General features: G+C 40.3%; 1 protein-coding gene across 1 annotated transcript; it reads right to left on the bottom strand.

The window, feature by feature from the left end:
* Positions 1-3,177: 3,177 nt before the first annotated feature.
* On the bottom strand, positions 3,178-6,828 carry LOC101484532 (SRY-box transcription factor 8). Its single transcript, XM_004559397.6, has 3 exons — positions 6,189-6,828; positions 5,560-5,795; positions 3,178-5,466 (listed from the first exon to the last, which is right to left on the bottom strand). Exons 1-3 carry the CDS (start codon positions 6,602-6,604, stop codon positions 4,718-4,720), a joined length of 1,401 nt encoding a protein of 466 aa, XP_004559454.1. The 5' UTR covers positions 6,605-6,828; the 3' UTR covers positions 3,178-4,717.
* Positions 6,829-26,238: the final 19,410 nt, after the last annotated feature.

Below are 26,238 nucleotides of genomic sequence, written 5' to 3'. Positions count from 1 at the left end.
CTGTGGTAAAAGATATCACTAAGAGAATTTCAGAGGGCTGATAAAGCCCAATTTTAATAATATCTTTTTCATTATTTTGAATAATATCTAACCTTTTTTATCCTTTTATCAGAATTAGAATTTGTTGTTTTTTCCAAATGTGAAATTCATAACAGGAGAAAGTTTTATTAATCAGAAAAGTAGTAAAAGTAACCTGACATTCTCTGACTCTCCTGGTGCAGTAATCCCTCCCATCTGGCGCTCCAGGCAGGTTGAAACAGACACAGAATTATTTGCAAATACTTTTAGACCCAGGTCTGATTATCTTTTCAGTAAACAACCGTAATCAGACACTCCATTGAGACATTTTTACTTCAGAATGGTTTTTTTTCTTTTAATGCCCGACTAAAGAATAGATTAAAAAATTTGCGATTAAAAAGTTTTCAAAGAGCTTAATTTACTGATCCTTCCTAATTTACCAAGAAACATTCCAGTACCTAAACTGCAACTTCATAAACATTTAAAAAAATGTTTTTGAATTTCAAACTTCTGTTCTTTTTTTTCTGTACTTATTCTGTTCTCGGTTGAGTAGTTGCAGCATCAAAAAAAGAAAGGTTGAAGTAAGCATTGCCGGCCAATCTTAGGTGACCTTGGTGGAGCCGGCATCAATTTAGTGCCATTTAGAAAACCTTAGTGTTGGCACTGTACCTTCTTCAATTCCTTTCTGCGCTGGCACATCTGTGAGGAATTGGGGAAGTTAATGTTGGTTCTGTCTGCCACTCTGTTTTACTTGGCCTGGCGATCCCAACAAACACAGGACACACCAATAATAAAATAGATTCCTCTATTTAGTGAGAAAAACAGGGAGACAAGACCGAATAAGCCACGGGGAATCGTTTACTTGGGTGGAGCTGCTAAAGTTTAGTTGAAATTGTTTGTTTTGGAAGCAGCGTGAGTTACTGAAGTAAACAAGAGAGCCCGAGAGCTTTTCTTTAAAAACATGTCATATGCCATCTTGACTTAAACTGGTATATGCAAATACGCAGCTGATGTAAAATTCACAGTAAAATAAACTCAAGCAGCGTGGCTCTGTCCTCAAGTCTTAGAGATAATACCTGATTTTATGACAATGATAAATAAATTGTTGTGAAAGCAAAATGTAATAAAGGGGTTAAAAATACATAACTTAATCTGCCCTATAACTCAATTCATTTTTATCATTTTGTGTAGGAAGTATATTTGCTTAGTGTGCAAGGCAAGAGAAAATGCCATCAGTGATGAGGTATGAGATAAATGCATGATTAAGATTTGGAGAACTTAAAAGAAACTCAGTACATCAATTGGAATGAGGCTAGGCAGATTGGGCGGCGGGCAATAACCGTGCTTTATGTCCACTCCATTTCCCTTGCAAATCAGCCTCACATTCTTAGGGTTTTCACAGTTCCCAGCTCCCCTTTTTCCCTCCCCCAAAACATGCCCTGAGTCAGCCAGGCTCATTAGGCAGGATGAGACTATTACCAGGCGAGTTATCCCAGTCTGAACAATGGGATGCGGTCAGGTGGTAGAAGCACCAGTTTCACTCGTTTCATCTTGCTTTCCCCTCATGTCCCCTGGGTCCGAGACCACGACTTCGACTTTGGCAAATAACGCTCTTCCTCCATCAACAATTAAGTTGACAGCTGGAATGCAGCACAGACTCAACACTGCAAAATGAATGTGCATTATATTTTATTTTCATTTCCAGTTCCTGCATGAATGCGCATGTGGACTGACAGGGTTTGTGTCAGTGTGCGCACGAGGATATCTGCATGCTGTTGAGCTATTTTTGTGCATTAAGTAGGTTGGACACATACCTATGAACTGCTTTTACTGAAAGCTCTGATTGCGACACAAAACTGTTCCACGCGATTTCCTTTTTTGGTTTGTTTATTAATTCGGTATATTGTGCTAATGTAGCTCGCAGTAAAGTTCCCCGCTGCACTTCACTTTTTCAGTTATTTACAGTAGGGCTTTTCAAGAGGCCCAATCAGAAACTGTGGACAAGTTCCAGGGAAACAGGACCCAAGCACCCTGAAGAGCCTTTTTGCCTCACTTTTATTCACTCCTGTTCTTTCTCAAGAGTTCCTCCTGAAAGTATTTGGCAAACACTTGTGAAAAAAAAAAAGAGTTTCAGGGAAGAAAAACAACAAGTCGTTCTTGAGCCACCCACACCCCATCTGCTGTGGTATTATCTTCTTTTATTATCTACAGATTATGTGCGCTGATATTATTTCTGCAGTTTGGTCTGCTGGTCATTGTGGTTGTTGTTCTTGTTGTTTTTTGTTTGTGGAGCACTGTGATATGAGACAGCGACGGGGAGAGGAGGGGTCCTCCACCATGTGCATCTAATCGTCCATTCAGGACCCTCTTAATGGCTTGTCAGTTCCCCTTGCCCTTCCATTTTCTGTCCAATTAATTCCTTTCTAGCTGTCCGGATAAAGGGACACAATGGGGCCCCTCCACAGCATAATGAATCATTAAAATTCAGCAGCGCGGCCCTGGCACTTGGCTTCTCCCTGGGCTGGTTAGGGACGGCTGCTTGGCATGCATGCCAGGGCCAACTTAAGCATTCTACCCACTGGACCAGCGTAGATAGGATCTCTCACCATTTCTCTCATTTATGGTTTAATGGGAAAAAATCATAAATATATATTTGTGAAGATAGCTAGTCTGATATATATGACTACAGGCACATATGAAATGCTGGAAAAGGTTCTGTCCAAAGGTTCTGAAAGTGGCAGCAGTAATTATAATAAGATGCTTTTTATGGTTTTTGTTTTTACATATAACATTACACGCTACGTTTAAATTTCAGAATAAAGGCTCATGAGTTCTTAAAGCAAAATATTATTTTTGTTATTTATGTAAACACAATTCAGCGCATGATCGGAGCACAATCCAATTAGATTTACTGTGAAGGGATCACAGGGAAAATAATGACTCTATAAAAGTCTCACTGCAGCTATAGCAAACAGTACAGATGTTAGACAAGGAGTCTAACAGCTGGTGTTCGGCGAAAAGGCAAACCCAACAACACGGCGTGCTTCTGTTCAGTTAATTCTTTTTTTTTTTTTTCAGTTTTTTTGTTGTTGTTAAGAACAAAAACATCGGAAACCATATGTGAATCCAAAAAGGAAGGACGAATACAAGTATCAACAAAAAGTTTTTTATTAAAAAAAAAAAGTCAGCGCATGAGTTAGCTGTGCATGTGCGAGTGAAACTCTAGTTAATAGAACAACAATTCTTTTCACAGCCTCTCTCAAAAACTGATACACCATAAAGATACAAAACACAGTTCTGCGGACAAAAGCATGATTCTCTGTACGTTTCACATACAGCATGTCACACAACATTACAAACCAAGGCTGTAAGGAATGATATCAAATTAAGGACATAGCCAGAAGCAAGGTAACTGTTGGAGTCTCTGGTGTTGATTACCGATTGTGTGCTGCCCGGAGTTTGTTAATAATTCCTTGTCATATAAAAATACTGACAATAAGCATTAGAAGGCACAAAAATGTTTTATGCGACTGCAGCAGTGAGTTGGCACTTAATGGTTGATGATAAACTGGCAAATACTCGCATACTTAATTTCACTTTTAAACCCTAAATTCTCTTATTTGAGAAAAAGTTAAAAGATGAATTTCGGTTTAAAAAAAACAAACGAACAAAAAAACGTATAGTTTGTGTCACGGGTTATATATGCAACTTTTTCCCAAGGAAATGACTCGCGCATGCATGTGCATGTTTGACACCACATTATCTCCCTGACACACCAACGCGGATGCATGTACGTAGACGAAGTCTTGTGTTGTCCATCGACATATACACGAGATCCAGCTGACATGTCACTCAGAGTGTGCGGTGTTATTTTACCCCATTTCCTTTAACCCTAGATCATGACTAATCGCAATTTGCCAAGCATAGATTTCAGACACCTGTTCTGTCCTGTGCGAGTCTGTTGGTCCCATCTGTTTGTGTGCAACTTGGAATGGAGATGTTTCTGGAAAAATTGGTCTTTCACTGAATAATATCAAACACGGCACTTGTACCACCTTATTTACCTAGTTTTCATTGAAAGCCAAACAGTACTCTAAATAACCAAACCCACATTATATGTGTTCATCTACTTAAGAACAAAACCAAATAATGCATGAACATAAATAGATATAAGACTTTTATGCCAAAATGACACTAGATTCATAGGAGCCAGTTATTTAAGACTGATCCACTGATGCAAACAGTGTGCGGCGACATGGCTCTGGCCGTTAAGTGTTACTGAAAATGCACATTATAGGTCATGTGTACATTGACAGAGTTTGGCCAAACCATTTCAGTCCTGCACGATTCAGCGTCAGGCCTTTTCTTTACCTCAAGTGTGCACACACATGCAATCTTTAACTGGAAAGAAGGGTGTACAGGATGTAGGCGTAGGCGATATGTCCTCATGGAGGAGTCTGGCTCACCAACAACACAATTTCTCTTTGTGTAAAAAGTCTGTACAAGTGTGTTTTCGTCGCAACAATAGAACTCTGTATAAAATCAGCAGGCACTTTTTTCTCTTGTCTGTCTCAGGTTCAAATGGTCACATTTAGCCTACTAGCCCCTACGCACACTACTTCGTCTCCTCCTTACTTCCTTCGTTAGTAGCGCATCGATCTGAATGAGTCTCCAGTGCGAACGGGCTGTTTCTGTACTCTTAAGGTCGAGACAGTGTGGTGTAGACCGGCTGGTCCCAGCTGGATGCGTTGGGGCTGTGAGGAGGAGCCATGGACAGACTGTTGAGGATTGGGCTGCTATAGGGCCGCCTGGATGAATGGAAGTAGGGATACTGATAAAGGCTAGAGGGATAGCTAGAGTAAGGGTTGTAATAGTTGGAGCTCTGAAGGTCAGTATAGTCACACTGGGAGCTGGAGAAAGAGGAAGCGGCCGAGGCAGCTGATGTGGCTGATGTGACACAAGCCTGGCTACTGTACGAGCCGTAATCAGAGTGTGAGGGCGAGCCGTGAGAGTGCTCGTTGTAGTGGCTGGGGCTCAGTTGCTCTGTTTTAATATGGAGACGGTGCTGGCCCACCTCACCGGTGGAGGGAGAGGAGGAGGACATGGAGCTCTTTCGGCTCCACGTTGACCCGTTGCTGCTTGTATGGCTGTATGAGGAAGTGTAAGCGCTGCCAGGCAGTGGAGCCTGGCTGTGGCTGTGGCTGTGGTCTGAGGAGCCTGAGGCGTGGCCATTGAGCGGGAGGTACTGGTCAAACTCGTGAACGTCAAAGGTCTCCATATTGCTGATGACATCAGTGCTGAGCTCAGAGATGTCTACATTGCTGAAGTCAATGTTTTGCCTGCTGCTGTCAACAAGTCGACGGCCTTCATGTTTCAAGTCCTGCTTCACCCCATGGTGGAGGTCTGTTTTAGGAGTAGTGGGTGGTGTAGGTGGACCATGGGGCTGCCCTGAAAAAAAAGATGTAAATCAGAAATGAAGGTTTGCCACTTCAAACACAAAATTATCTCAAGAATTAAACAAATTAGCCGCAAAGTACATACCTGCATGGTCAGGATGGTGGTGTCCGTCACTCATTCCTCCCAGTCCTCCCATCCCTGGTTCAGCTTTGTACATGTGATGAGCCAGTTCTGCTCCAGAATCTGAGTCGCTCTGGCCTGGTTTCACATTCTTCCGTCTTCGAGGCTGGTACTTGTAGTCTGGATGATCTTTCTTGTGCTGAACTCGAAGCCTCTCTGCTTCATCTACGAATGGCCTCTTTTCACTCTCTGAAAGCAAGCTAAGGTAGAAAAATAAATAAATAAAATCGAGAAAATTATTGAGCTGAAGTAAACAAAGACACAGTTGTTAAATTTAAAGTTACTTTAGCGCTTTTGTTTCCTAGAAAAACGTCGAGAAAAACACGCACTAAAAGATGTTTTCTGTCTTGGTTTGTTCAAAAAATCTATTTATTTCCAAATCATTTCACCAAACACAACAACAAAAAAAGCGTTACAATATTAGAATCATGTCCGTGTTCAAAACTCCAGCCACAGCGTCTCGGTGACCTGAGTGTCCTTTTGTTTTTTTTATGTTACTTTACACTTACATAAAATATTCTTGAATTTCTCTACACCCCAATCTACATACATAAATATATATAATTTTATTTGAAATATACATTTTTTCTTACCGCCAAAGTTTCCCCAGGGTCTTGCTCAGTTCTGCGTTGTGCAGGTGTGGATACTGATCCGCGAGCTTTCTGCGGGCCGCTTGCGCCCAGACCATGAACGCATTCATGGGTCTCTTGACGTGAGGTTTACTCTTCAGGGATCCGTTCCCTCTCACGGGCATTGGTACCAAGGACCAGTCGTACCCCTTTAGGACCTGAGAGACGGCATCTCGTATACACGCAGGGAACCTTTCATCATCTTCGGAGTCCAGTTTCTTGCCCAAACCGGCGAGCAGGGATCCTTGACCATCGGAGCCTGTCGGCGAGGACGGAGCATCGGAGTCGGACTCGTCCTGGGACATGGAACTGTTTGTACCCGATGGACTGCATGGCTGGTCACCGACACACTTGTCATGCTCCTCCGTCATTTTTAACATTATTTGTTCAGTCCTTTGGAAATGAAAATTCAGATGTTGCCACTGAAGTTCAAGCCTTCACCAAATTGGCCAGTGCGCTTTTGCGCGCGTTGCGCCAAAGTAAATTCCTTTAACAGTTTCAGTCAGTGCGAGCCTGTTGTTTTTCCCCCGCTTTCCTGTTTGTTTGCCTTGTTGTCCCGGGCTGTCGTGGAGGGGGGTGCTGTCGTGAAACTTGTGGTTCTCACTGTGAACTGAAGTGCTGCATGTTAGAGCAACTTGAGTTGGAGTTTTAAAAGCGTCACTCCACCTTCGGACTCTGGTTGGCTGGAACAAATCGCTACTTTCTCCTCATTGGTTCAGGATCTATGTGGGCTTCATTATGATAATGACTTTTTAATCGGTGGCACAATTCTGTTTTTGTTAATTTATTCACGAGGTGTGACAAGCAGATATTTCACAAATTGCGCATTTCTACAATTATTTCTGAACTCAATATGAAAAGCATCTTCATTGTGTTAATGTCAAAATAACCTGACACATTTTGATTGTATACTTTATGATACAGAGTTATATATTTTTTATTATGTACTGAGATAACATAACAATAAATAATATTTCTATTTCTATCATATTTATTCAGATCGATCATCAAAAGGTGTTGCATGCACAGAGTAAAAAGAGAACTTTTGTATAATCTGACAAAAACAATAGTATGAGGCGCTCAAAAATGTTTTGAAACGTGGAATAGCTCAAAAAAATCTTACTTGGCATATTACATCAGGTCTGACAGACTCTCCAGTCAAATTCACAGCAATAGGGTGACACCCTCCACAAGATTCAACTAATGGGTTTTTCTCTTTCTTTTTGCATAATACATGTGCTCTTTTGAAACTCATGCAACAATATTTTTAGCGCGATCACCACACGATACTCAGCCTTTCAGATCTTTTTATTTAAATTACTTGTCTCCACACGAACTTATAGGAAAAACTAAATTTAAATCTAAACAAATCATGATGGCTGTGAAGCCCAAGTCTCATCCCAGAACACACCAAAAACAAAGGTTAAAAAGTTTGATAATAAACTGCAGCCCAACTGCAACTATTTGACAAATGCTCCAACTTTAGAGACGGAAGTTAACGTGTCCTGTTTGTTTGTGATCCATAATTCACTTCTCATCTCCAGTGAAGCATGCTTTTTACGACACAGAAGATACTGAGAGCAGAGAAGATAAGAGTGTAGATTGAATCACAGCCTTTGTTAAAGGTGTCTTTGTTCATATATTGTGGGATGATTTTTATCACTGGCCTCCCCATGAAAAGACAAGGTATGTTTGTGCTGGACGGCAGTTTGCTTTGCTCAATGCACACTGCAGGTGGCTGAGGGAAGAGGAGAGCTTGTAATGTGGAAATAATAGAAACTGTGGCTTGGTTATACAGACGCTGTTTTTCAGTGTGAAAGGTGATGGCTTGCACAGAAAGGTAAGGAGTTTTTATTGTTTGTTCTTTTATTATTAGCAATGACTTTTTATTGTGACTTTGTATTAACCTTTAATGTTCAGTGTGTTTGAGGGACAATGACTGCATGGTCCATGCAACACAAAATTAAGCCTGTTTTCCTTGAAAGCATAATTCACAGTTGATATAGTTAAACTGTCTTGCTCTGGCTTGAGCTGTCTTACTTTCTAGCAGCTGCTTTGAAAACACTTAGCTGGATCAAGTTCAGAGTTTGTGTGTGTGTGTGTGTGTGTGTGTGTGTGTGTGTGTGTGTGTGTGTGTGTGTGTGTGTGTGTGTGTGTGTGTGTGTGTGTGTGTGTGCATGAATTCAGACAGACAGGACAGCATCTAGCTGTCAGATGAGAGTGGCTGTGGCCTGTTTCTCTTGTAACACACACAGAAAAGTATTAAATGTGCACAGCTATTTTTTGCATGTATAGATTCAATTATATTTCTTCATACTAATTTTAGTTATTCACCAGTTGCTCGCTCTGGTATAAAGTTGCTCTTATTGTTAACAGCAAAGATCCACTGGCACAATTATCAGTAACATTTTGTCAAGTCTCATGAGGTTTAATTCTTGTCACATTTTGACTATTTGAACATCCCCTCTGGATTTCCAATGAAATCATCTCATCTGGGTAACATATAATGCTGTAAAATCCTTCCTCTAATACACCTTTGAAACGGAATCAACTGTTCCTGGCTCAAGTCCCACCTTCCCACCAAATTTCATGGAAATTCATTTGCGGTATCCTGCAGAAAGACAAACAAACAAGCAAGTCGATTTCAGTAAGTGTGATGTAGTTCCAAAAGTACTTTATTTGGGTTTTTATTTCTGGGGAAAATTGAGGGATCCATTGTGTTGTAATACCATTTTAATAGCTCCATGTTGACGTAAGTGTGACGCTAAACATATTAAAACTCACTTTAGCATTTAATGAAAAGACAGAAGAAAAATAAATTCCAAGCAACTCGCACTGACATGACTCTTCAATCATCTGCTCACAGTTAAGACAGTGAGTGTAAATCAGCACGAGTCCAACATGAGTGGCAGCTGCCGTCACTTCCCACTTAGCTCTGGGATCGTATTCGTTTTTGGGGTAGACAGCAAGAGACAGAAAGGAGGAGACAGACTTAAACAGACTCCAGCCTTCCCTCTTAATGTCTGCTTGTATTGTGGGGAAAAACTCTGGTCAGAGTTTGTGGGCTTTGGGCTCTTGATTAGAAAAGGAAGAAACAACAGAGGAGAGGCAACCGCGCATGAACCTTAAGTGTCCTAAAGAATGAAGGAAGGTTTTAATTTTCCTATTTTTGTGAGTTTCATCTCAAAGGAAAGACCCGGGTAAAGATTTTTAGACTTTTGCAGAGCATGTTGGCCAATTTCTCCTGGGCCTCAGTCACTTCTACCCCACATGTAAATTATACTTTCTGGCTTCTAATGTGCATACAAAATTAAATTACACAGTCACCCACAGGAATCTTGCTTCCTTTGGTCTCTGCTTCTGTGTTTTAATACAGTTAGGCACATTTCTTTGTTCAAGCCAAGTTATAATGCTGAGCAGTTAAATTGGCATAAATTGTCACAGTATTGACATGATTCTGAAGTTCATCGGGTCATCAGGTCCATAAATACCATATATAAAACATTTAAAACCATATTTTTCTGTGCATGAAGTGTAAATCCTGCAACACTGGAATCTTAAAACAACTTCTTTACAATTTCCTACATGAGGATAAACTCTCTTTGCAGCCACCACAGCATCCTAAACCTAACCCAGAACAGCAGGCCTTAATTTTGTCTAATAATCTCCTTGATTGCACTCTGAGTCAGTTTAAACTTGGTGAACTGTGAAGATTGGCATGCCCTCCATCTCACCCAGTCAATCCCAACCACTTCATAACCACATGTGGAGCAAACTCCTTGGCTAACAAACCATATTTCACCCCTGCACCGCATCAACCGGACCACTTTTCTTTGGTTTCACACTCAGATAGGTTATTTAGGGCAGAATTTACAGTTGTAGCAAATGCTAATGGAAGGCTAAGATGCAGGTTTTAGACATTATTTATTAAGTTATGAAATCTAACATTTAACATGTCTGGGGAAGTTAAAGGATTCATACATTTTTACATCTTTAAGCCAAAAAGATGCAGATTTTTTGTTAGGTTCACACACAGTAAAGCAAACTCTCAGTGACGGATGTACGCACTCCTGTTTTCAGATTCATTGCTACTCATCACACCCCCTCTGAAACCGCGCAGAGGTGGATGTTTTCCATTTTGGTCTGAGGCCAAATGTATTTTCCAGGTTGTCTACTTAGCAAGGTCGAAGACCCGGGGATGCTTGACTCCACTGGTTCCAATCACAGTCCAACCCCCATGACAGCTGCTGCGCGTTAGGACCTCCCATTGACCTCTGACCTCACACTATCCTAAATTCATTCTATTAAAATACCATAATGTGGGGTTTACTGGACTAATTGCAGGTTTTATTTAAACCTATTAGTAGATGTAGAAAGGTGGAGGTGAGGGGTTGCAAAGAAAGGAGTTTTGAAGAGATGTAAGGGGGAGTGTTTGAAACTGAAGGAAACAATTAGTCCAAAACATCTTTGGGTGTGTTTGGCCTTCGGCCACTCTCACATTTTAATGTCAGGAGCATAAAAAGAGCTCAAGTGTTTCCAGATTATTTGCTGTGTTTTCTCCCTGACACATAACTGCTTAGTGAGGCAGTGGTTTTGCTTGCGATAGTTGTATATGTTCATATGAATTAGGGATTATGAGCGGGGAGGTTTTGGAAGTGGTTGCAGTAGCCTGTTGGGAAGAATTATTTTAAGACAGGTCCTCAGTCTCTTGTCATTCGTAGGCCTTTTTGGAAATCTTTGATCTAAAAGCTGTTAGTAGGTATCCTGGTTGTGTGACTCAATTCATGTGCAAGCTTGGGAAGTACAGAAAAGTTGTGACTATCAGCATAATAGTTTCTTAATATTGGGTAAAGGTGAAGCTCTAGGTCGATTCCAGGAGAACCGATCAGTAAACTTTCATTTAATCTTACACATGCACAGTAGAAATGTCCATTCCACATTATTTTCTTCTGAAATAACACCCTAACTGCTTAGATGCTCAGATCGGACAATATTTCACATATCTTTTCTCGGGTATTTTCCCAGGAGGAGTGAGGCGGTATGTGGGTTCCTTTTTTTACACTTTGTGATCTATACCCCCATCATTCTTTCTTTCTTTCTTCCTTGACATCTCCAGGGCATATGTTCTGAGTAAAACTTGTGGTGTGCTCAGTTTTCCACATTGTCTACTTTTTTGATCCTTGATTCTCATAAATCATCTCCCTAATTTGCTTGAGAATTAGATGGTGCGGGACATGTAGACATTAAGAACAGGACTCAGGGGCGGCGAAAGAACAGAAAGCCCACCCCTTGACTTTACGGGAAATGAGAGCCTGTTCCACAATACTAAGTCTATTTAAAGGAGTTGTCTGGCTGTGGGGCCTTTGCCTCATCGTGCTATGATAACTGTGGTGCATTGTTTTTATTTACAGATAATTAAAACAAGAATAAAAAACCCATTTTCACTCTTAATTTTTATGTCCCTTTTACGAGCACAAGACTGCACTGATTTTTGCACGCATGCAAGTGCACAAAGCCAGTGTGCAGCACAGTGCACACACACTAACCAGAGTGAAACCTAAATCTCTTGTGTACAATTCATATATTACAGCATAATTTATAAGCTATTAAAACGATTATTGGTGAAGTGGATCAAATTCTCCAATTAGGCTTTTAGTGCAACAAGCCAAGACTTTCAGTGTTTATGAGCGGCAGTTAGTCTGCATGTCTCCAGCCTGTCTGCAACCTGATTTTGCAAAAACCTTTTTTTAAAAAGCGCATAAGCACACCTGATCCTAACCGCATGAAGAAGTAGTGTGTTGTGATCATCCTTGATGAACTTTATAGTATGTGATGTTACAGCCCTGAGGGTATTCCCATGGCTTGATGTGGATTCACTTAATGTGCAAGTGAAAACTGGTTGGTGCTACAGGATTTACCGTCCCCACAGGGCTCATGTCAGAGAAATTGCAAAACTCCTTTCACGAACTTCAGTTGGACTTTACTTTCAGCCTTGTTCAGAGTAAATAGATTTGGACAGTTCTCACCCGGCGTATCGACGGCTGAAGTAAACAGTGGACTGACGGCTTGACCAGATAGCAAAAGACTCTGGGGCGGATCCGGTCAGGAGTCACTGTCTGGAGTCGCTGCCTGGGTACGCTCACTACAGATGATGGTGGCCACAGTTTTTAAGGTTCCCTTAGGGGTTAAAATATAAAACACTGCAAAAATATTTAGTTGACATATATTCTGTCCTGATTTACTGCTAGGTGATGATTTTATTCAAATATGCTAAAATACAGTGTGTACAAAAATGTAGTAGGAACAGGTTTGCTGTGGCATCTAAATCTAATGACTAATGTCTAAAGTTAATGTTTTTGATCTCTCTCAGCTGACTATAACATCTTTGTTCTATAGCAGCCCCCGTAGCTAGTCTTATCCACTTGAATTGCTCAGGGCTAAGAACAGCGCAGAAAGTTGGTTGCAGTCTGCAATCTAGTGACATCTAGAGATGATATTTTACCCTATGTAACTTTAATTACTCATTCAGGTTTGTCTGAATGGACCAGGGGATCAGTGTTGTAGCAAGCAAACGACCAGCATATACAGATCATAAATTAGCCACACACAGCAGAGAGCCAAAAACTAACTTCAGGTGGTCCCTTATTCACAAGAGCTTGCCACAACAGGTAATGCCGGCTGTTTGATTGCCAGTTTTTTTTGGGTTTATTTACACTGGATGCAACCTGCAAATGATTTGGATCTCCTCTTGGGAACAAACTGGGAAGCTTTCACTTGTTAGGTGAATATGTAAAGCACTATACTGTGGAGCCACTACAAATAGCACAGCATAAGCCAACAGAAAAAGGAATCCTGCACATCTGTGAAAGAGCGCCTCCTTTTTGTTGTTAGTTTTTTCTTTGTTTGTTTGGGGTTTTTTTGTTTTTTTGAGTTTTTTGCTCATTTACCTTGTGTGACACGTCGTGCCATATAGGTTCCCTACTGACAGTTACACAGACATCACCCGCCTCAGGCAAGGAAAGAAGGAAGCAATTGCCAACCGTTTCCACTGGTTATAGGTTGCAGGGTATTTCCTGGTTACCACTTCACTATTTCTAACTGTCTGGCTGCCTGTTGCAAACATGCAAAGCAACAAAGTGAAATGAAGTCATGTGTAATATTTAGTCTCACTCTCACAGTAAGCTTGAAGTTAAACATGGATGTGACGTACAGTGAAGGTAAAGCTGTTGTTCTGTTGAACATATGGGTTTGTATGTATGTGTGCTCTGGTCAGGTGCTGGTGGTGTCCACCTTCATAATACAGCGTGGGAAACCAAGGTCATCAAGGTCACTTCCTGTTCACTCTGAAAAGGTGCAGAGGTGTATTTTGGGACAGAAGAGTCAGTGGGAATATTTGTGTAGCAGGAAGGATAGGGCTTTTTAGACGGTCATTAAGTCTGATGTTTTCATTCCCAGAAGAATTTCACTTTCTCCTAACTTTTCCCCTTTTTAAATATTTCATGCTCCGCTTTTGGTTATTTTCTCTAAATATGACTATTTGCTTTTATATAATAAGTTATATGTGTTTCCTCTCCCTAATAATTAACCTTTTAAGAGTTTTGTATGGCTCAGATCACTTCAGGCCACTGTATCACTTTTGATGAGTGTTTACCCTCAACTCACTGGTGACTCTGTTCAGCTCTGAGGGTTATCAGTGTGGAGATGAAATTACATATTAGCTGAAGATGGTCAAATCACCAACATTTGATTCCACTCAACACACTCACCTTGGATTACCTCTGTGTTTGTTTGTTTCAGTGCTCTTTGGCTGTTGGTTCAGTCACTTTTTCCTTCAAAGATAATGATTTCTAAATATTTTGATCTAAATAACAGTAGGATTTTTAAGACAAATGTTTTCAGTTACACTTATTACTAGTTATCTGTCTATTTTAGCAAAATTAAGAAGATATACTTTTACTTTACCACTTTTTGCCTTCTAATGACCACCCCAGGACAGCTTTGGCTGCATTTAATGCTGCGTATAAATCTACCCAACTACAGGGCCCTTATGGTGATGTGCAAAAATTAACTTCCTCTTGTGGATTATATAAAGACCCGTAGCTGGTTAGCCTGATTGATGAAGGCCAGTTTTACTTTTGGGAATTTCTCATTAAAATTTGGCCCACTTATAACCCTTTGAATCGAGACTTAAATCTAAGAGTAAAACAGCTCAATTCTCTGACTTGTTTGATGAAAGTTTTAAAAATATTTAAATACTATATGTGTGTGTGTGTGTTGAATATGTTTGTGGTGATAAATGTGCAGCTCAGACCAGTTTTGTAGCTATAAATAACTCCATGCTTGTGGATAAATTGGGGCCAAATTTAAAAACAGCAAATAACCTTGCCCCCCCCCCCCATAGCCCAATTTTAGCTCCATTGGTGCCTTTATAGCTTGAAACTCAGGTACATATATTTATGACGGCTGTAAAGTATTGCTGCTGTAGTTAATCTCCTAATGACGTCTCTCTTCCTCTGCTACCAGAAAGTCTGGGTTCAGACTTCAGGGACCAGTTGGCAGGAGACAGGAGGGGGGAACGTGGTCGATGATTTTGGGATGCAAATTTTAGGGGGCTAGGGGCTTAAACTAAACTGTGTTTGTGATTGAAAAAGGTGAAAGAGACCGGGTTTCTTCTCTTTCTTTCTTTCTTTCTTTCTTTCTTTCTTTCTTTCTTTCTTTCTTTTCTTTTCTTTTTGATGACATGCATGTGACATGGCATATTTCAGACGCATGAGATCTATTACAAGTGAGAGTGCCAGGAAGAAATTTTGCTAATGGGAAACAAATGGGCCACACTTCTGAGCTCGTGTCAATTTTGCAGGCAGTTTGTTGCCATCTTTTTTTTTTCTTTTCCTTTTTATATAGACATTCATTTGCAAAGATGCTTTGCATACACCTTATAATAATATTCACCAAACCATCGTGCAGTCTGCTTTTGCATACGTGCTTGTGCACAGGTGAGAGTGTACAGTCATATCATTTATGTGGATATGAGGTTGTTGTTTTTTTAGTACCTGACCCTTCACTTATAGATATAGGATGATGCCCCGGTGACACTGGTACACACCGAGCACAGCAGTTACTGCCTCTTCCCTCTTTCTGTCTCCACTGTCCATCTTCCCTCCTCCTTCCTCTCGCCTCTCCTGGTTGCAGTTGTATTTGTGCGCCTTGGGAAGATTACAAAGAGGTGCTTTGTGAGGGGATGCAGCTGCTGAAATCCGACTAGATCCAGCTGAAGAGAGAAGGGAGCAGGTGGGTCAACAACGCCACCCTGCTGTTCCCAGAATATCAGGCTGCAGAGCTGTGCCTCCCTCCCCCACACAGGCACTCTCGCACAGACAAACACACAGCAACACATGCACACACATCCTCAGAGCACCCCAATCCCAGCCCATTACACACAAACATTATAACATGTCAAAATAAAAACACAGCAACACCCACAAAACAGCAATATGCACATGTCAAAGGACTACCTCTGTGGAAATACTGCCCACTCAAACAAGTGTGTTTAACAAGAATCATTCATGTAGTGGGAGAATTTTGGCAGAAAGTTTGAAAGCTACACAAATTATTCACGCACACACACTTAGTGCTGTGTACTAAGGCCTTGTGCTAATTCTAGGTCGCACCTTATGATTTAATTAACAGCAGCAATGACACGGGCAGTCCACGTGCTGTAGAAGGCAGAGGAAGATCCTGTCAGCTTTGTGAAGCTAAGATGTTAACAGGTCAGGATGCTGCCAAAATGTTGGATTTCTGAATCACAATGGGGACATTGGTAAGATGACCCTCATCCGGCTTTGTGCAGCTCAAAAAAAGGGCGGCAGGAGATGGAGAGAGGAAAGGAATGACAGAGAGAAGAGGAAGTCATGCAGGCAAGCGTTCTCGCTCCTGTTGAAGTGGATCAGATGTCTCACCGCCAACCTGACTGCAGGGGACACGATGCTGGACCAAGGTGACATAAAAAGCACAAAATTTACTTTGTTTTTACTTCTTCTTCTTCTTCTTCTTCTTTTTTGTACTGCTGAACTTGAAAAATTCAAATGTTGATGATGTTTCCACTTTCCTTTATCATCTCCTTCTACAGCCTTAATCAGCTCCAGATCCAAATTCTGTACTTTATACTTTATAGAAACACCCACCAAATTATAGATGCATTTTTGTATTAACTTTGCATATGTGTCCTCTCTCCTGTCATGTCCCATAAGCAAGCTTTTTGATAATCATAAAAGAAATATGCTAATAGGATGCAAAGCAGTTGTGCTGCACTGAAAGCTGTGGGCTTTGTGAACTATTCTTCAGCTTTATGTCTTTACTTAATGAGAGTTTTGACGCACATGGCTCCCTCCCCATTGCCTTGGAGCGCCCAGCCCCCCTTCATGTGTGCAATAATTCAGCCACATTGATAATAAGTTCTTCTGTCCCTCCCTGAAAATGCTTGAATGTCATTTAATACACTAGGCTTTACTCTGAAAGATGCCACTGTCCCACACACTTAGTATTCTTTGCTGTCCCTCACCATATTCGCCACATTTTTGCTTAAGTAAAAACCAGCAACTTTAAAATTTCCTTCAGCTACTTTTTCCACTTCTCAAAACAAAAACAAAATAAACGTAAGCTGGCAATATGTCACCAAAATAATCCGTATTTCTTTCCCTCTATTATGTCTAAATGACTTCATTTTTTTACGGGTCGGTTATCGTCCACAATTCACGTAGCTTTATCTGTGGGTACACTTGAGTTCAGTGACATGATATCCATCACAATTCTGTCACAAGCACCCCACAGACCTCTCGCTGCCTCGTGCGCCAGCGTGGAAAACGCGGGTCCCACTGTTCGTGCAGTGCTTCAGGTTGTTATTCTTTTTTCTAATATGTCATCCCGGTTCATGTGATATCGAAGAAACAACACATTCTGGGTCATTGTGGGTTTCTTTCTTGCTCAGATAACAGTTTGTGTGGGAGAGTGATCGCCATTAGAAGGTGGATCTCTGAAAATGCAGACTCTCAGCCATCTGGAGTTCCATCTCTACACATGTTTTAGAGTGTGGGAAGCTGCAAGAGTGTGTCACTGGTTTATATCAAATCACTAAATATTTCATCAACTCTGTGCTCAGTCGTGGGTGTGTGGAAGTTATTCTTTGAGTGGTTTTCCTTTTTTTTTTTCTTGTGGCCAATTACTCTCCCATCGCTGTCATTTACCTTCATTTACATCAATTCATTTGTCATATTAAATTTGTTTAAGCCATGCAATCTGTGTCCAACCCACGTTTCTGGAGTTTGACAAAATGAAGCCATATGCTGTTGATGTGGTACTAATCAGATGCATTTAGCTTAGCGCTGTCTAATGTTAACCAACTCTAGGCAGCAGCAGAGGATGAGCCAGCTCCTATCTCTCTTCCATATCTTTGCTATAAGTGTAATGGTCCACACATTTCCTAGTGAAGCACTGGGCCTGATTGCCGTCATTCTCACATCTGCTTCCTGGAATAGCAGTGGGGAAGTCTCCAAAGAGCTCCCAGTGGAGTGTGGGGCATGTGTGCTCACATATGAGGCGAGAGTTTTGAGACGGGGGCTTGCCAGTGTGGTTTATTTTCAAAGGGTTGTGCTGAGGATGTGTTGAGAGGTTGAGGAGTAGAGAGAGTTCTCTGCACTCTGGTTTGGGTTTCACCTCCCCGGGACACAGCTGGGGAGTTTAGGTTAGGAACCGGGGGATGGGCCCGCAAGGATTTTGTGTTTAGACCAAAGCACAAACAATAGAAAATTTTATTTTCTGTGTGTATTTTAGAGCGACAACAAATAGAAAGTGCGCAGCCTTGTTCGTAATGTTATAATCTTACTGTGAAATGATTACCTAGTTCTTTTTGACATTTCTATGAACTGGTACACATAGTCTGAAATGAGAAAAAAACATGCAAACAACTAAACTGAACTCCAGCAGAAGAAGGAAGTAAATTATCCACACCAGTGCTACCTAACTGTCATATTTGCACCATTCATTTCCCTATTTTTCACCAGCCACAGTAATGTGGGCAGTGATAGGCATCGCTCCAAGTGGGCCACTTTGCATTAAAAAAAAAAGCTTTGGCAATATGGAAAATGCACAGAGGTAAACTGAACTTATTTGCTTATTCAAAGCTGTCACTCTCTCTTTTCTGGGCCGCGTTCTCCAGCAGTCATAGCAAACTGGAAAGTTTTGAATGCAAAATAAGATGCAAAACAAAAAAATTTGCATCACTGTACAGTTTCAGTACAGAGCTGCCTAGCCTCATATGTTAAACAGAGACATTATTTAAGATGGTGTATTTAAGTATTTAGGGTGATAAATGTCTAACTGAGTGTTCAGTGCAATCTTGAGTAAGTGGAGCATGTACTCTCATTAAGCCAAGTGTGCTCCCAGAAATGTTTTCTCTGTAGAAAAAATCACTTTAAAGGCGTCACAAGCAAGATCACTGCACGCAGAGCAACTTGTTGACTATAAATTTGAACTATATTAGTTTAAATTTAGTGGGCAGTTACTGAGTGGGATTATTTTAAATGTCTTTTGTGCTCATCGTCTGCTTGTCAGTACTTGTTTTTCCTTTCAGCTGCAATTCTGATTCTTTTCCACACTTTCATTTTTAAACTGTAAACATCCTATTTTACGCCCACCTCTGGGTTACTGCTGCCTTCTTGTACTTTATGTTGAGAATACATATTGGAAAGCAGACAGACAGCATGTCTGGATTTTTTCCCCTCCCCTTTTTAATGATTCTTACTGTTTCTCTGCATTTGCTGCATGGTGTTGCCTGCCAAACCCCGAGAGTGCCACAGTGTGCTGCTAGCTGCTGGTGTTTTTTCAATCAGGCTGGTGCGGACCTGGGAAGCATTGTCCGTGCCTTGTGGAAATTCAGGTGCCAAGAATATAATTTTCCTTAAGTGCTTACAACTGTAAAAACCAACGCTGAGACTGAAAGCAATTGCAGATCATTTAAATTGGAGAAAAGGGTGAAGCAGCAAGTTCTTTAGTTTTCGTAGAACTCGGGAAACATTATGCAGTCTGTCTAATATATGTTTCATTTAAATGGTTTAATTTTTAACTTGGTAATTTATGTTGGCTGTGTGTGATTCCTCTGGGGGAAATGCCACTGGCTGTGGTTAAACCGAAGACTACAATTTGTAGAAGGTGTATTGGGCTTTCATATCAATACTAATTTACCAAAGTAAAATATGGAATGAAAAGGACAGCAACAATCTAGTCTTTAACATCTGCCTATGGCTGTCACTTGAACTGATTGCCTCTGTTTAAACTAGTCTGTATGACTGTCTATAGCCTGGTTTTTCTTTGCTTAGAGGTGAACTTATAACTATGTTCTGTTTTGGCTCAGCAGGAGTTCATCACCCAGACTATGTGAGCATGACGTTGCACCTGTCAGAGAGGAAGGCTTCAATCATTTCTGTAGGCTGTAGCTAGGGAGAGCCTTCGGTCAGAGTCATCTTCCGGCCTCAGGCACGCCTGAATTTAATCATTTTTATTATTTTTTTAAAATGTTTTAAGTACAATAATGATAGAGAATTTCCCCTGTGATTCCCACGCCTTCTCACTGTTCCCACCGCTCCTTGGAGCTTCCCCTTTCCAACACTTTTCTATCTTTTTCAGACATCAGAATATTTCTCTGTTTTCCCTCTTAACTCATCGGACTATTAGTAGGATGATTACAATCTGATTCATATTTGCTGACTCATCTCTGCTGTTCTTGGGATTAGCTGGCTTGCCATTGGCTCCCTCAGGTCCGAAAGAGTGGAGAAGGTTTCTCTGGTCTCTTTCTTTCTCCGTCTTCCACCGTATGTTGAGTCATTCTCTGGGAAAAGCAAATCAGCGCTCCATAGAGATTACAGAGAATACGCTCTCCAGTTCTGTTGACGAAGGGTGAGGTTCTTCTTCTTCTCACCTCTTGAGGCAGGACCACACAGCATGTGAAAATCTGCTCCGCAGACACACCTCGGTTTCCATGTGCAATAAAACATACATGTTTTCCCACAACGAATTGCATCACATGACAAATGAGAGATGCAGACTCATCCGCGCTTTGTTGTGGGAATAACCTCAGAAATAATTCAATTTGTGCATATCTCAGGAAACAGGTAACAAATGGAAGACGGTGGCACTGCTGCAATCTAAACAACTGAAAGCAAATAGACATTTTTCCTGGAGTTCAGCAGCATTAGTATGTCAATTTTTTCCAAACAGAAAAAAAACTTCTCCTATTAAAATCAGATGTGGATGTCAGGAGCCTACCTCAGTTACAAAACTCGCGAACACCAGTCTTTTTCAGTTGTATATGTTTTCTGATTTGTTTTCAGTTCCAGGAAGCTGCTCCAAATTTATATTACGTCGAATTTGGCCAGGCAGACTCAGATTGAATTTTGTAAAGTCATTTGTGTTTGCGTGTAACTAATTGCATTTGGTCGGCACATTCAGCCGCTTCATGTTTGTCAGTAATGATTCGAAGTGACCACCATGACATTCTTTGAAAATTCAAACCCTCGATTTCATTGAACTAATCTCTTTATACCTTCCACATTGTTCATTTTCCTTAAATAACTGTAACCGCTGAAGCAGCCCAATTACTGCAGCCAGTAATACAAAATCTTAGAATTTCTAAAGGTCTCTTTTTGCAGCTTTCTTTGTTGGAAGAAAACTGAGAAACCAACTTTCTAACAAGCAAAGAAGCAAAGGCCATCTCTGGTGTTTTTAGTGCTTCAAAATAAAATAAAGTCACAGTTTAAATGAATTCCCCATGACACCATTAGAGACCAAAAAGTGTCTTAGCCACCGTTACACAACTTTCTTTTAAAGTGGGAAGTGTAATGGAGGTGGTAAAAAGGAAAATAAGCATAAAAATATCACAAATACCATGTAATTGTGTATTAGACATGATGTACACTAAACCACTGTGGGTGTGATGGTGAAGCAGTGTTTAACATTTGACTTAAAATCCAAATAATGTGATTTTAGTTGGAGTTTTATGGAGTTTTATGTCCCAAGTGAATCGTCAATAAGCAGTTATTTCAACAGATCTCTACTGAAGAGTGGACTAGGCATGAAAAGGAGTGACTGCCATCATCAGGGTGCTTCCATTTATAGCCACCACCTCCTTATTTTTTCACTTTTTCTCTTTCACGCCTTTCCCTGTGTGTCTTTTGACCCCGTCCTTCACCCAAGGGACAAGGCTGAAGTGGCACTTCTTGAGTTTTGTTTCCTAAATGGGCTTGTTTGTTGTGTCTAGTGTCTGAGCTTTTGCAGGGCTGAGCTGAAACATAATATAATGCTGCACTGGGCACATGGCAAGTGGTGGTTTTTGGGATCCTCTTAGTGGCTGGTGGCTTTTTAATTCTGGACACTGCAGACTTCTTGTTATGAGCAAAGACTTCTCATCATGGGAACATGGTTTTCTGGCTTCCTCTACCAACTGTGACCTAAATTTTCCTTAAATACAGCTTACTGTCTTAAGTTTTAGTTAGTGAGATAGAAAACTTGTTGAAACGTTAGTAACAAAGAAGAGCATTATGGTTAGAAACTGACTGCGTGAATAAACATTCTACTACTGTTGGCTTTAACCCCCAAAAATCTATCAGATTTTCTAACTATAGAATCAAGACCTTATCTCAAAGCGCTCATCTTCTAACATCCACATAAATTCACTGGCAAATGCACAATAATTCCTTTTTTTGTTTTTATTTTTTTGCATTTTTTCTTAAAATTCAGTTAAAAATTGGGCTATATCTGGAATCAAACTTGATAATCGCTCTTTTGTGAAGCCCGTTTTAGGGAAAGGCCACATGATTGCAAGACACCTAAATAAAATTCAGTTTGTTCATTCAATCATTCATTCATTCAATAAAGGTGGCGGTTAAGAGTCTGACGCTTTTTTTTAATTCATGAGGAAATGGTATGATCTGCTTGGATCATACCATGTGAGGTTAAAGTGTGTTTCCTTGGTTAAAAAAAAAAAACATTTTCACGAATCTCTGCTGCAACATCCAGATGTTGGGATCAGTATTTGGCATAAACATGAAAGCATGTATCAATGTTTCCGTGCTGCTGGTTGTGGTATAATGTTCCAGGGGATATTTTTTGGTACATTTTTCATCCAATTGTGCATCAATTAAACACCACAGCCTACCTGAGTATTGCTGCTAAAAATGTCCATCCCTTTATGGCCACCATCTACCCATCCTGTGTTCACTGTTTCCAATAGGATAGCATGCCACGTCACGTAAATCATTTCAAAAAAGGCTTTTTGATCATAACCATAAATTGAATGTGCTTAAATGGCCTCCAAAGCCACCAGATGTTGATCCAATAGAGAACCTTTGGAATGCAGTGAGAGATTCACATCATGGATCTCTTGATGGGAAAACCACCAGTAGCTACTTGATGCTACTACGTCAATATCAATATAGGCCAAAATCTTTTATTAAGGCATTAAGGACTTGAGGCAGTTCTTAAGTCAAAAGAGGGTCCGACCCAGTACTAGTTCATTGATCGATGACTGTCTTGAATTGGATTGAGCATTGCTGAATCACTATTTCATGACAGCATTGTATCACAGTGTATCGCTAATCTGTAATTCCTCCTTATGAGTGTTTCCTCTGATAGATTTCCGTGCCTGTGTTGTGATGACACTTTAACAGCAGCTTCTTCTGATCGACTGCTACTGTGGCTTCCTCCATCTACCTGATAGGCCACGACGCACACACACAGTCACACAAAATACTGTGGGTCCCCTGGTCTGGCTGGGCTGTGGGTAGCTTGTAACCGAAGTGTTTTATTAGCAACTGGTCCAACACAGCTAATTGCTTCCTGAGGGAACTGCCTCCCTTCGCTCAGTGAATGATGAACGGCCCACATTATGTGTCTCGACAACCTTGACAATTTTTTTTTCTTCTTGGTCACAAAACTTTTTATTACACTGCGCTGCCACAAATCTTCAGTTTAAACATTCCTTCAAACCAGTTTTAATTGTGAAGCAGTTAAAGCATTCAAAAATGATTTTGTTGCTCTAATTAATGTTAAACAGTACATATATATATATATATATATATATATATATATATATATATATATATATATATATATATATATATATATATATATATATATTCCACAGTATGTATCCATGTAGATAAATCTCACCAGTTTTTCATTGTGCATTACACATCAGCACATCCTCAGACAGCTACACAACTGCACCCTTCTACAAATTTTATTGAAACTTGAAAAGAAAACAAGATCAGATTTGAATATTCGGTTACTACATTGCTTTCCTTGGTCAGTTTTTCTGTTGCCTATAAATATTAGTACCGTGTGTATGTTTCTTGTTTCTAAACTAGGTCATTCAGATTCAATAGAAGTTGTTTTTTGGGTGTAATCATATTTGTCACTTACTTTTTTCAAAAGCCTTTTATCTTCCCTTTCTGGAGTGAATACGTTTCTTTTTTCATAATCACTTGCTCAGACTATTAGCTTGAACAGATATCTTCTCTGTGATTCATCATTGTGTGCGTTTGTGCACGTGTTGTCTCATGACGTCACTATGTATTGGTGGGCTAAAACCATGCATCATCTGGTTTTTGACCTGTTACTCCCAAAAAGAAAATCCCCAATATATGTTTGATCATTTAATGCGTGTGTGGGTTGACATCAGATTTGTGAGGGCTGAGAACTTCTCTTCTTTATTTTCTTTGTGTGTGTGTGTGTGAGCATGTGTGCGCATGTGTCTGCAGATATTTATTTAAAATATGCCTTTTCATCCTCTCTAAAGCTTTGTTCTTGAAAATCTTAATTACAAATGCCGAATTTCTGGTCATAAAAAAGCTCTTCTTTCCGGGCTCTTCTTGTTGCATGTTCTTGTCTCATATGTGTCTTTGATGATGCCATTGGGAGCTATGAGATGGGTTTCAAAAGGCTGCTTTCCCAAACAGGATATAGATGATGTGTAGGCCCATGATCTCTGAAGCAAGGATCAAATGGTGTTCTTCCACCCCCTGTGGCTCCCTCCATCTCTATAGGGTGGAGTCCGGATGGATGGCCTGAGAAGGAGGAGTGTGCTTTAAGGTCAAATTGTCATAGCTCCATCACCTTTATTTCCTCTGGTTTTCATAATATGTACAGTCATCTGAAAAACAGATGATGAGGTAGTACTGTTAAAAAACAAAGCATACCCTTACTGCTTCCATTGTAAGTTTTAGCCAGATACTGCTCATCAAATGGATTTGATCAACTAATCATCAGCAAGAGTGAGCATGTCTACAAAAACAGAGGTTTGGCAATTTGCAGTGTGAAACATTGAGGTCTATGTAACATAATGTTAAAATATTGATAAAAACTTTACAAATGATCAGAGGTCAGACTGTGCAGTGTTCACAGAATCTGCAAAACACCCAAGAGCTACATGTCAGACTCTACGGACCTCAGCTTACAACTTAAAATGTTAAAGTTCATGACAGTACAGTTAGAAAAAGACTGGTTGAGTAAGGCTTGTTTGGATTGGTTGCCAGGAGAAAGCCTCTTCTCACTGTTTGCATCTGAACAAATGACAAAAGTTTTAGGCTAATGTCCTTTGGATAGATGGGAATCAAATGGAGATGTTTGGTCACAATACACAGCACCATATTTGGTGGAAACCATACACAAGAAACCATACACAGAATTATAAGGGAGGTGATGATTTGGCTTGTTTTGCATCTACACGACCTGGGCACCCTCCCTTCATTGAGTCGACCAGGAACTTTTTATATCAAAGTCTTCAAGAGTCAATTGTGGTGCCATCTTTACAACTGCTAAACTTTTGACCAAAACTAGATCGCGCAACAGCACAATGGTCACAAGCACGGCAGCAAATCCACAGAATGGCTGAATGAGAAAAGTATTAAGGTGTTGCAATGACCCAGTCAAAAGTCAGGCCTAAACCTGACTGAAATGCTGCACATAAACAAATGACCACGAGGATCAATGAACTGAAGCAACTTGACAAAAAAGTAGGCCAAAAATCCACCACAACAATGTGAGAGATTGATAACGTCAAGGTGGTTCTACAAACTGTTCAAACATGGGGTGTACTTAGTTCTCACAGGACTGCATAGATTCCTGTGAAAACTTTCTTTTTCACATGACTATGAAATCCACATTGTCTCATTCCTGATGTTTTTTTAAAGGGAGTGTTCACTCCAAAATTAAATTTACATGCTTTTCCTCTGGCCTATAGCACTGTTTATCTAAACTGCTTGGGTTGCCTAGTGTTGGATATTTTGCCTGTAGGAAGGAAGGAAGTTAAATGACACTTGCTTGTCAAAGTACAGAATTCTTTTTTAATTAAATCAAATTAAATCAAATTAAAAAAACATCTTAAAACCCTTTCAATACCAGGATACTAAAAAAAACTGATTCCATGGATGTAGTTGGTTGGCCAGTTTCAACCAACCTACATTCACCAACCAAAAGAAGTGTGCAGCTTGCTGATGTTACGATGCAGCTGAGAAAAATGGCGTCACTAGCTTGAATGCATGCTTTGTAAATGTGTTAATTTGCAGTCTGACAACTGCAAGATAAGCTGTGTTATTTTAAAGAGAGTGCAGACATCTCCACAGCACATATCCCAAGACTGGGGAAACTCCATTATAATCTAGTTGGATAAATACCACAACAGACCAGACGAAAAACATGAGCAAAACTGATTTTGGGGTGAAATATCTTTGAAACCAAATCATATCATCTTTCTTCATCATTCGGCACCTCGTTTTGACCCCTACACACAGAACTCTTTAATTATTGTCATAGTTGCATATATAATGGTAAATCATGGCTCTGAAGCCATGTTCAGTCAAACTGTGGTGACAAATGCATATTTCTGGTTTGGATTTGGAAGCAGCCCTCCTGTGTCTTTTCTCTGAAGTTCAGAAACGACTTCAAACACAGAAATACATTATTG

Source organism: Maylandia zebra, linkage group LG4 (assembly GCF_041146795.1).
Source record: "Maylandia zebra isolate NMK-2024a linkage group LG4, Mzebra_GT3a, whole genome shotgun sequence".
In the NCBI taxonomy this organism is placed as follows: Eukaryota; Metazoa; Chordata; class Actinopteri; order Cichliformes; family Cichlidae; genus Maylandia; species Maylandia zebra.
This window is presented reverse-complemented; position numbering and strand designations above follow the sequence as displayed.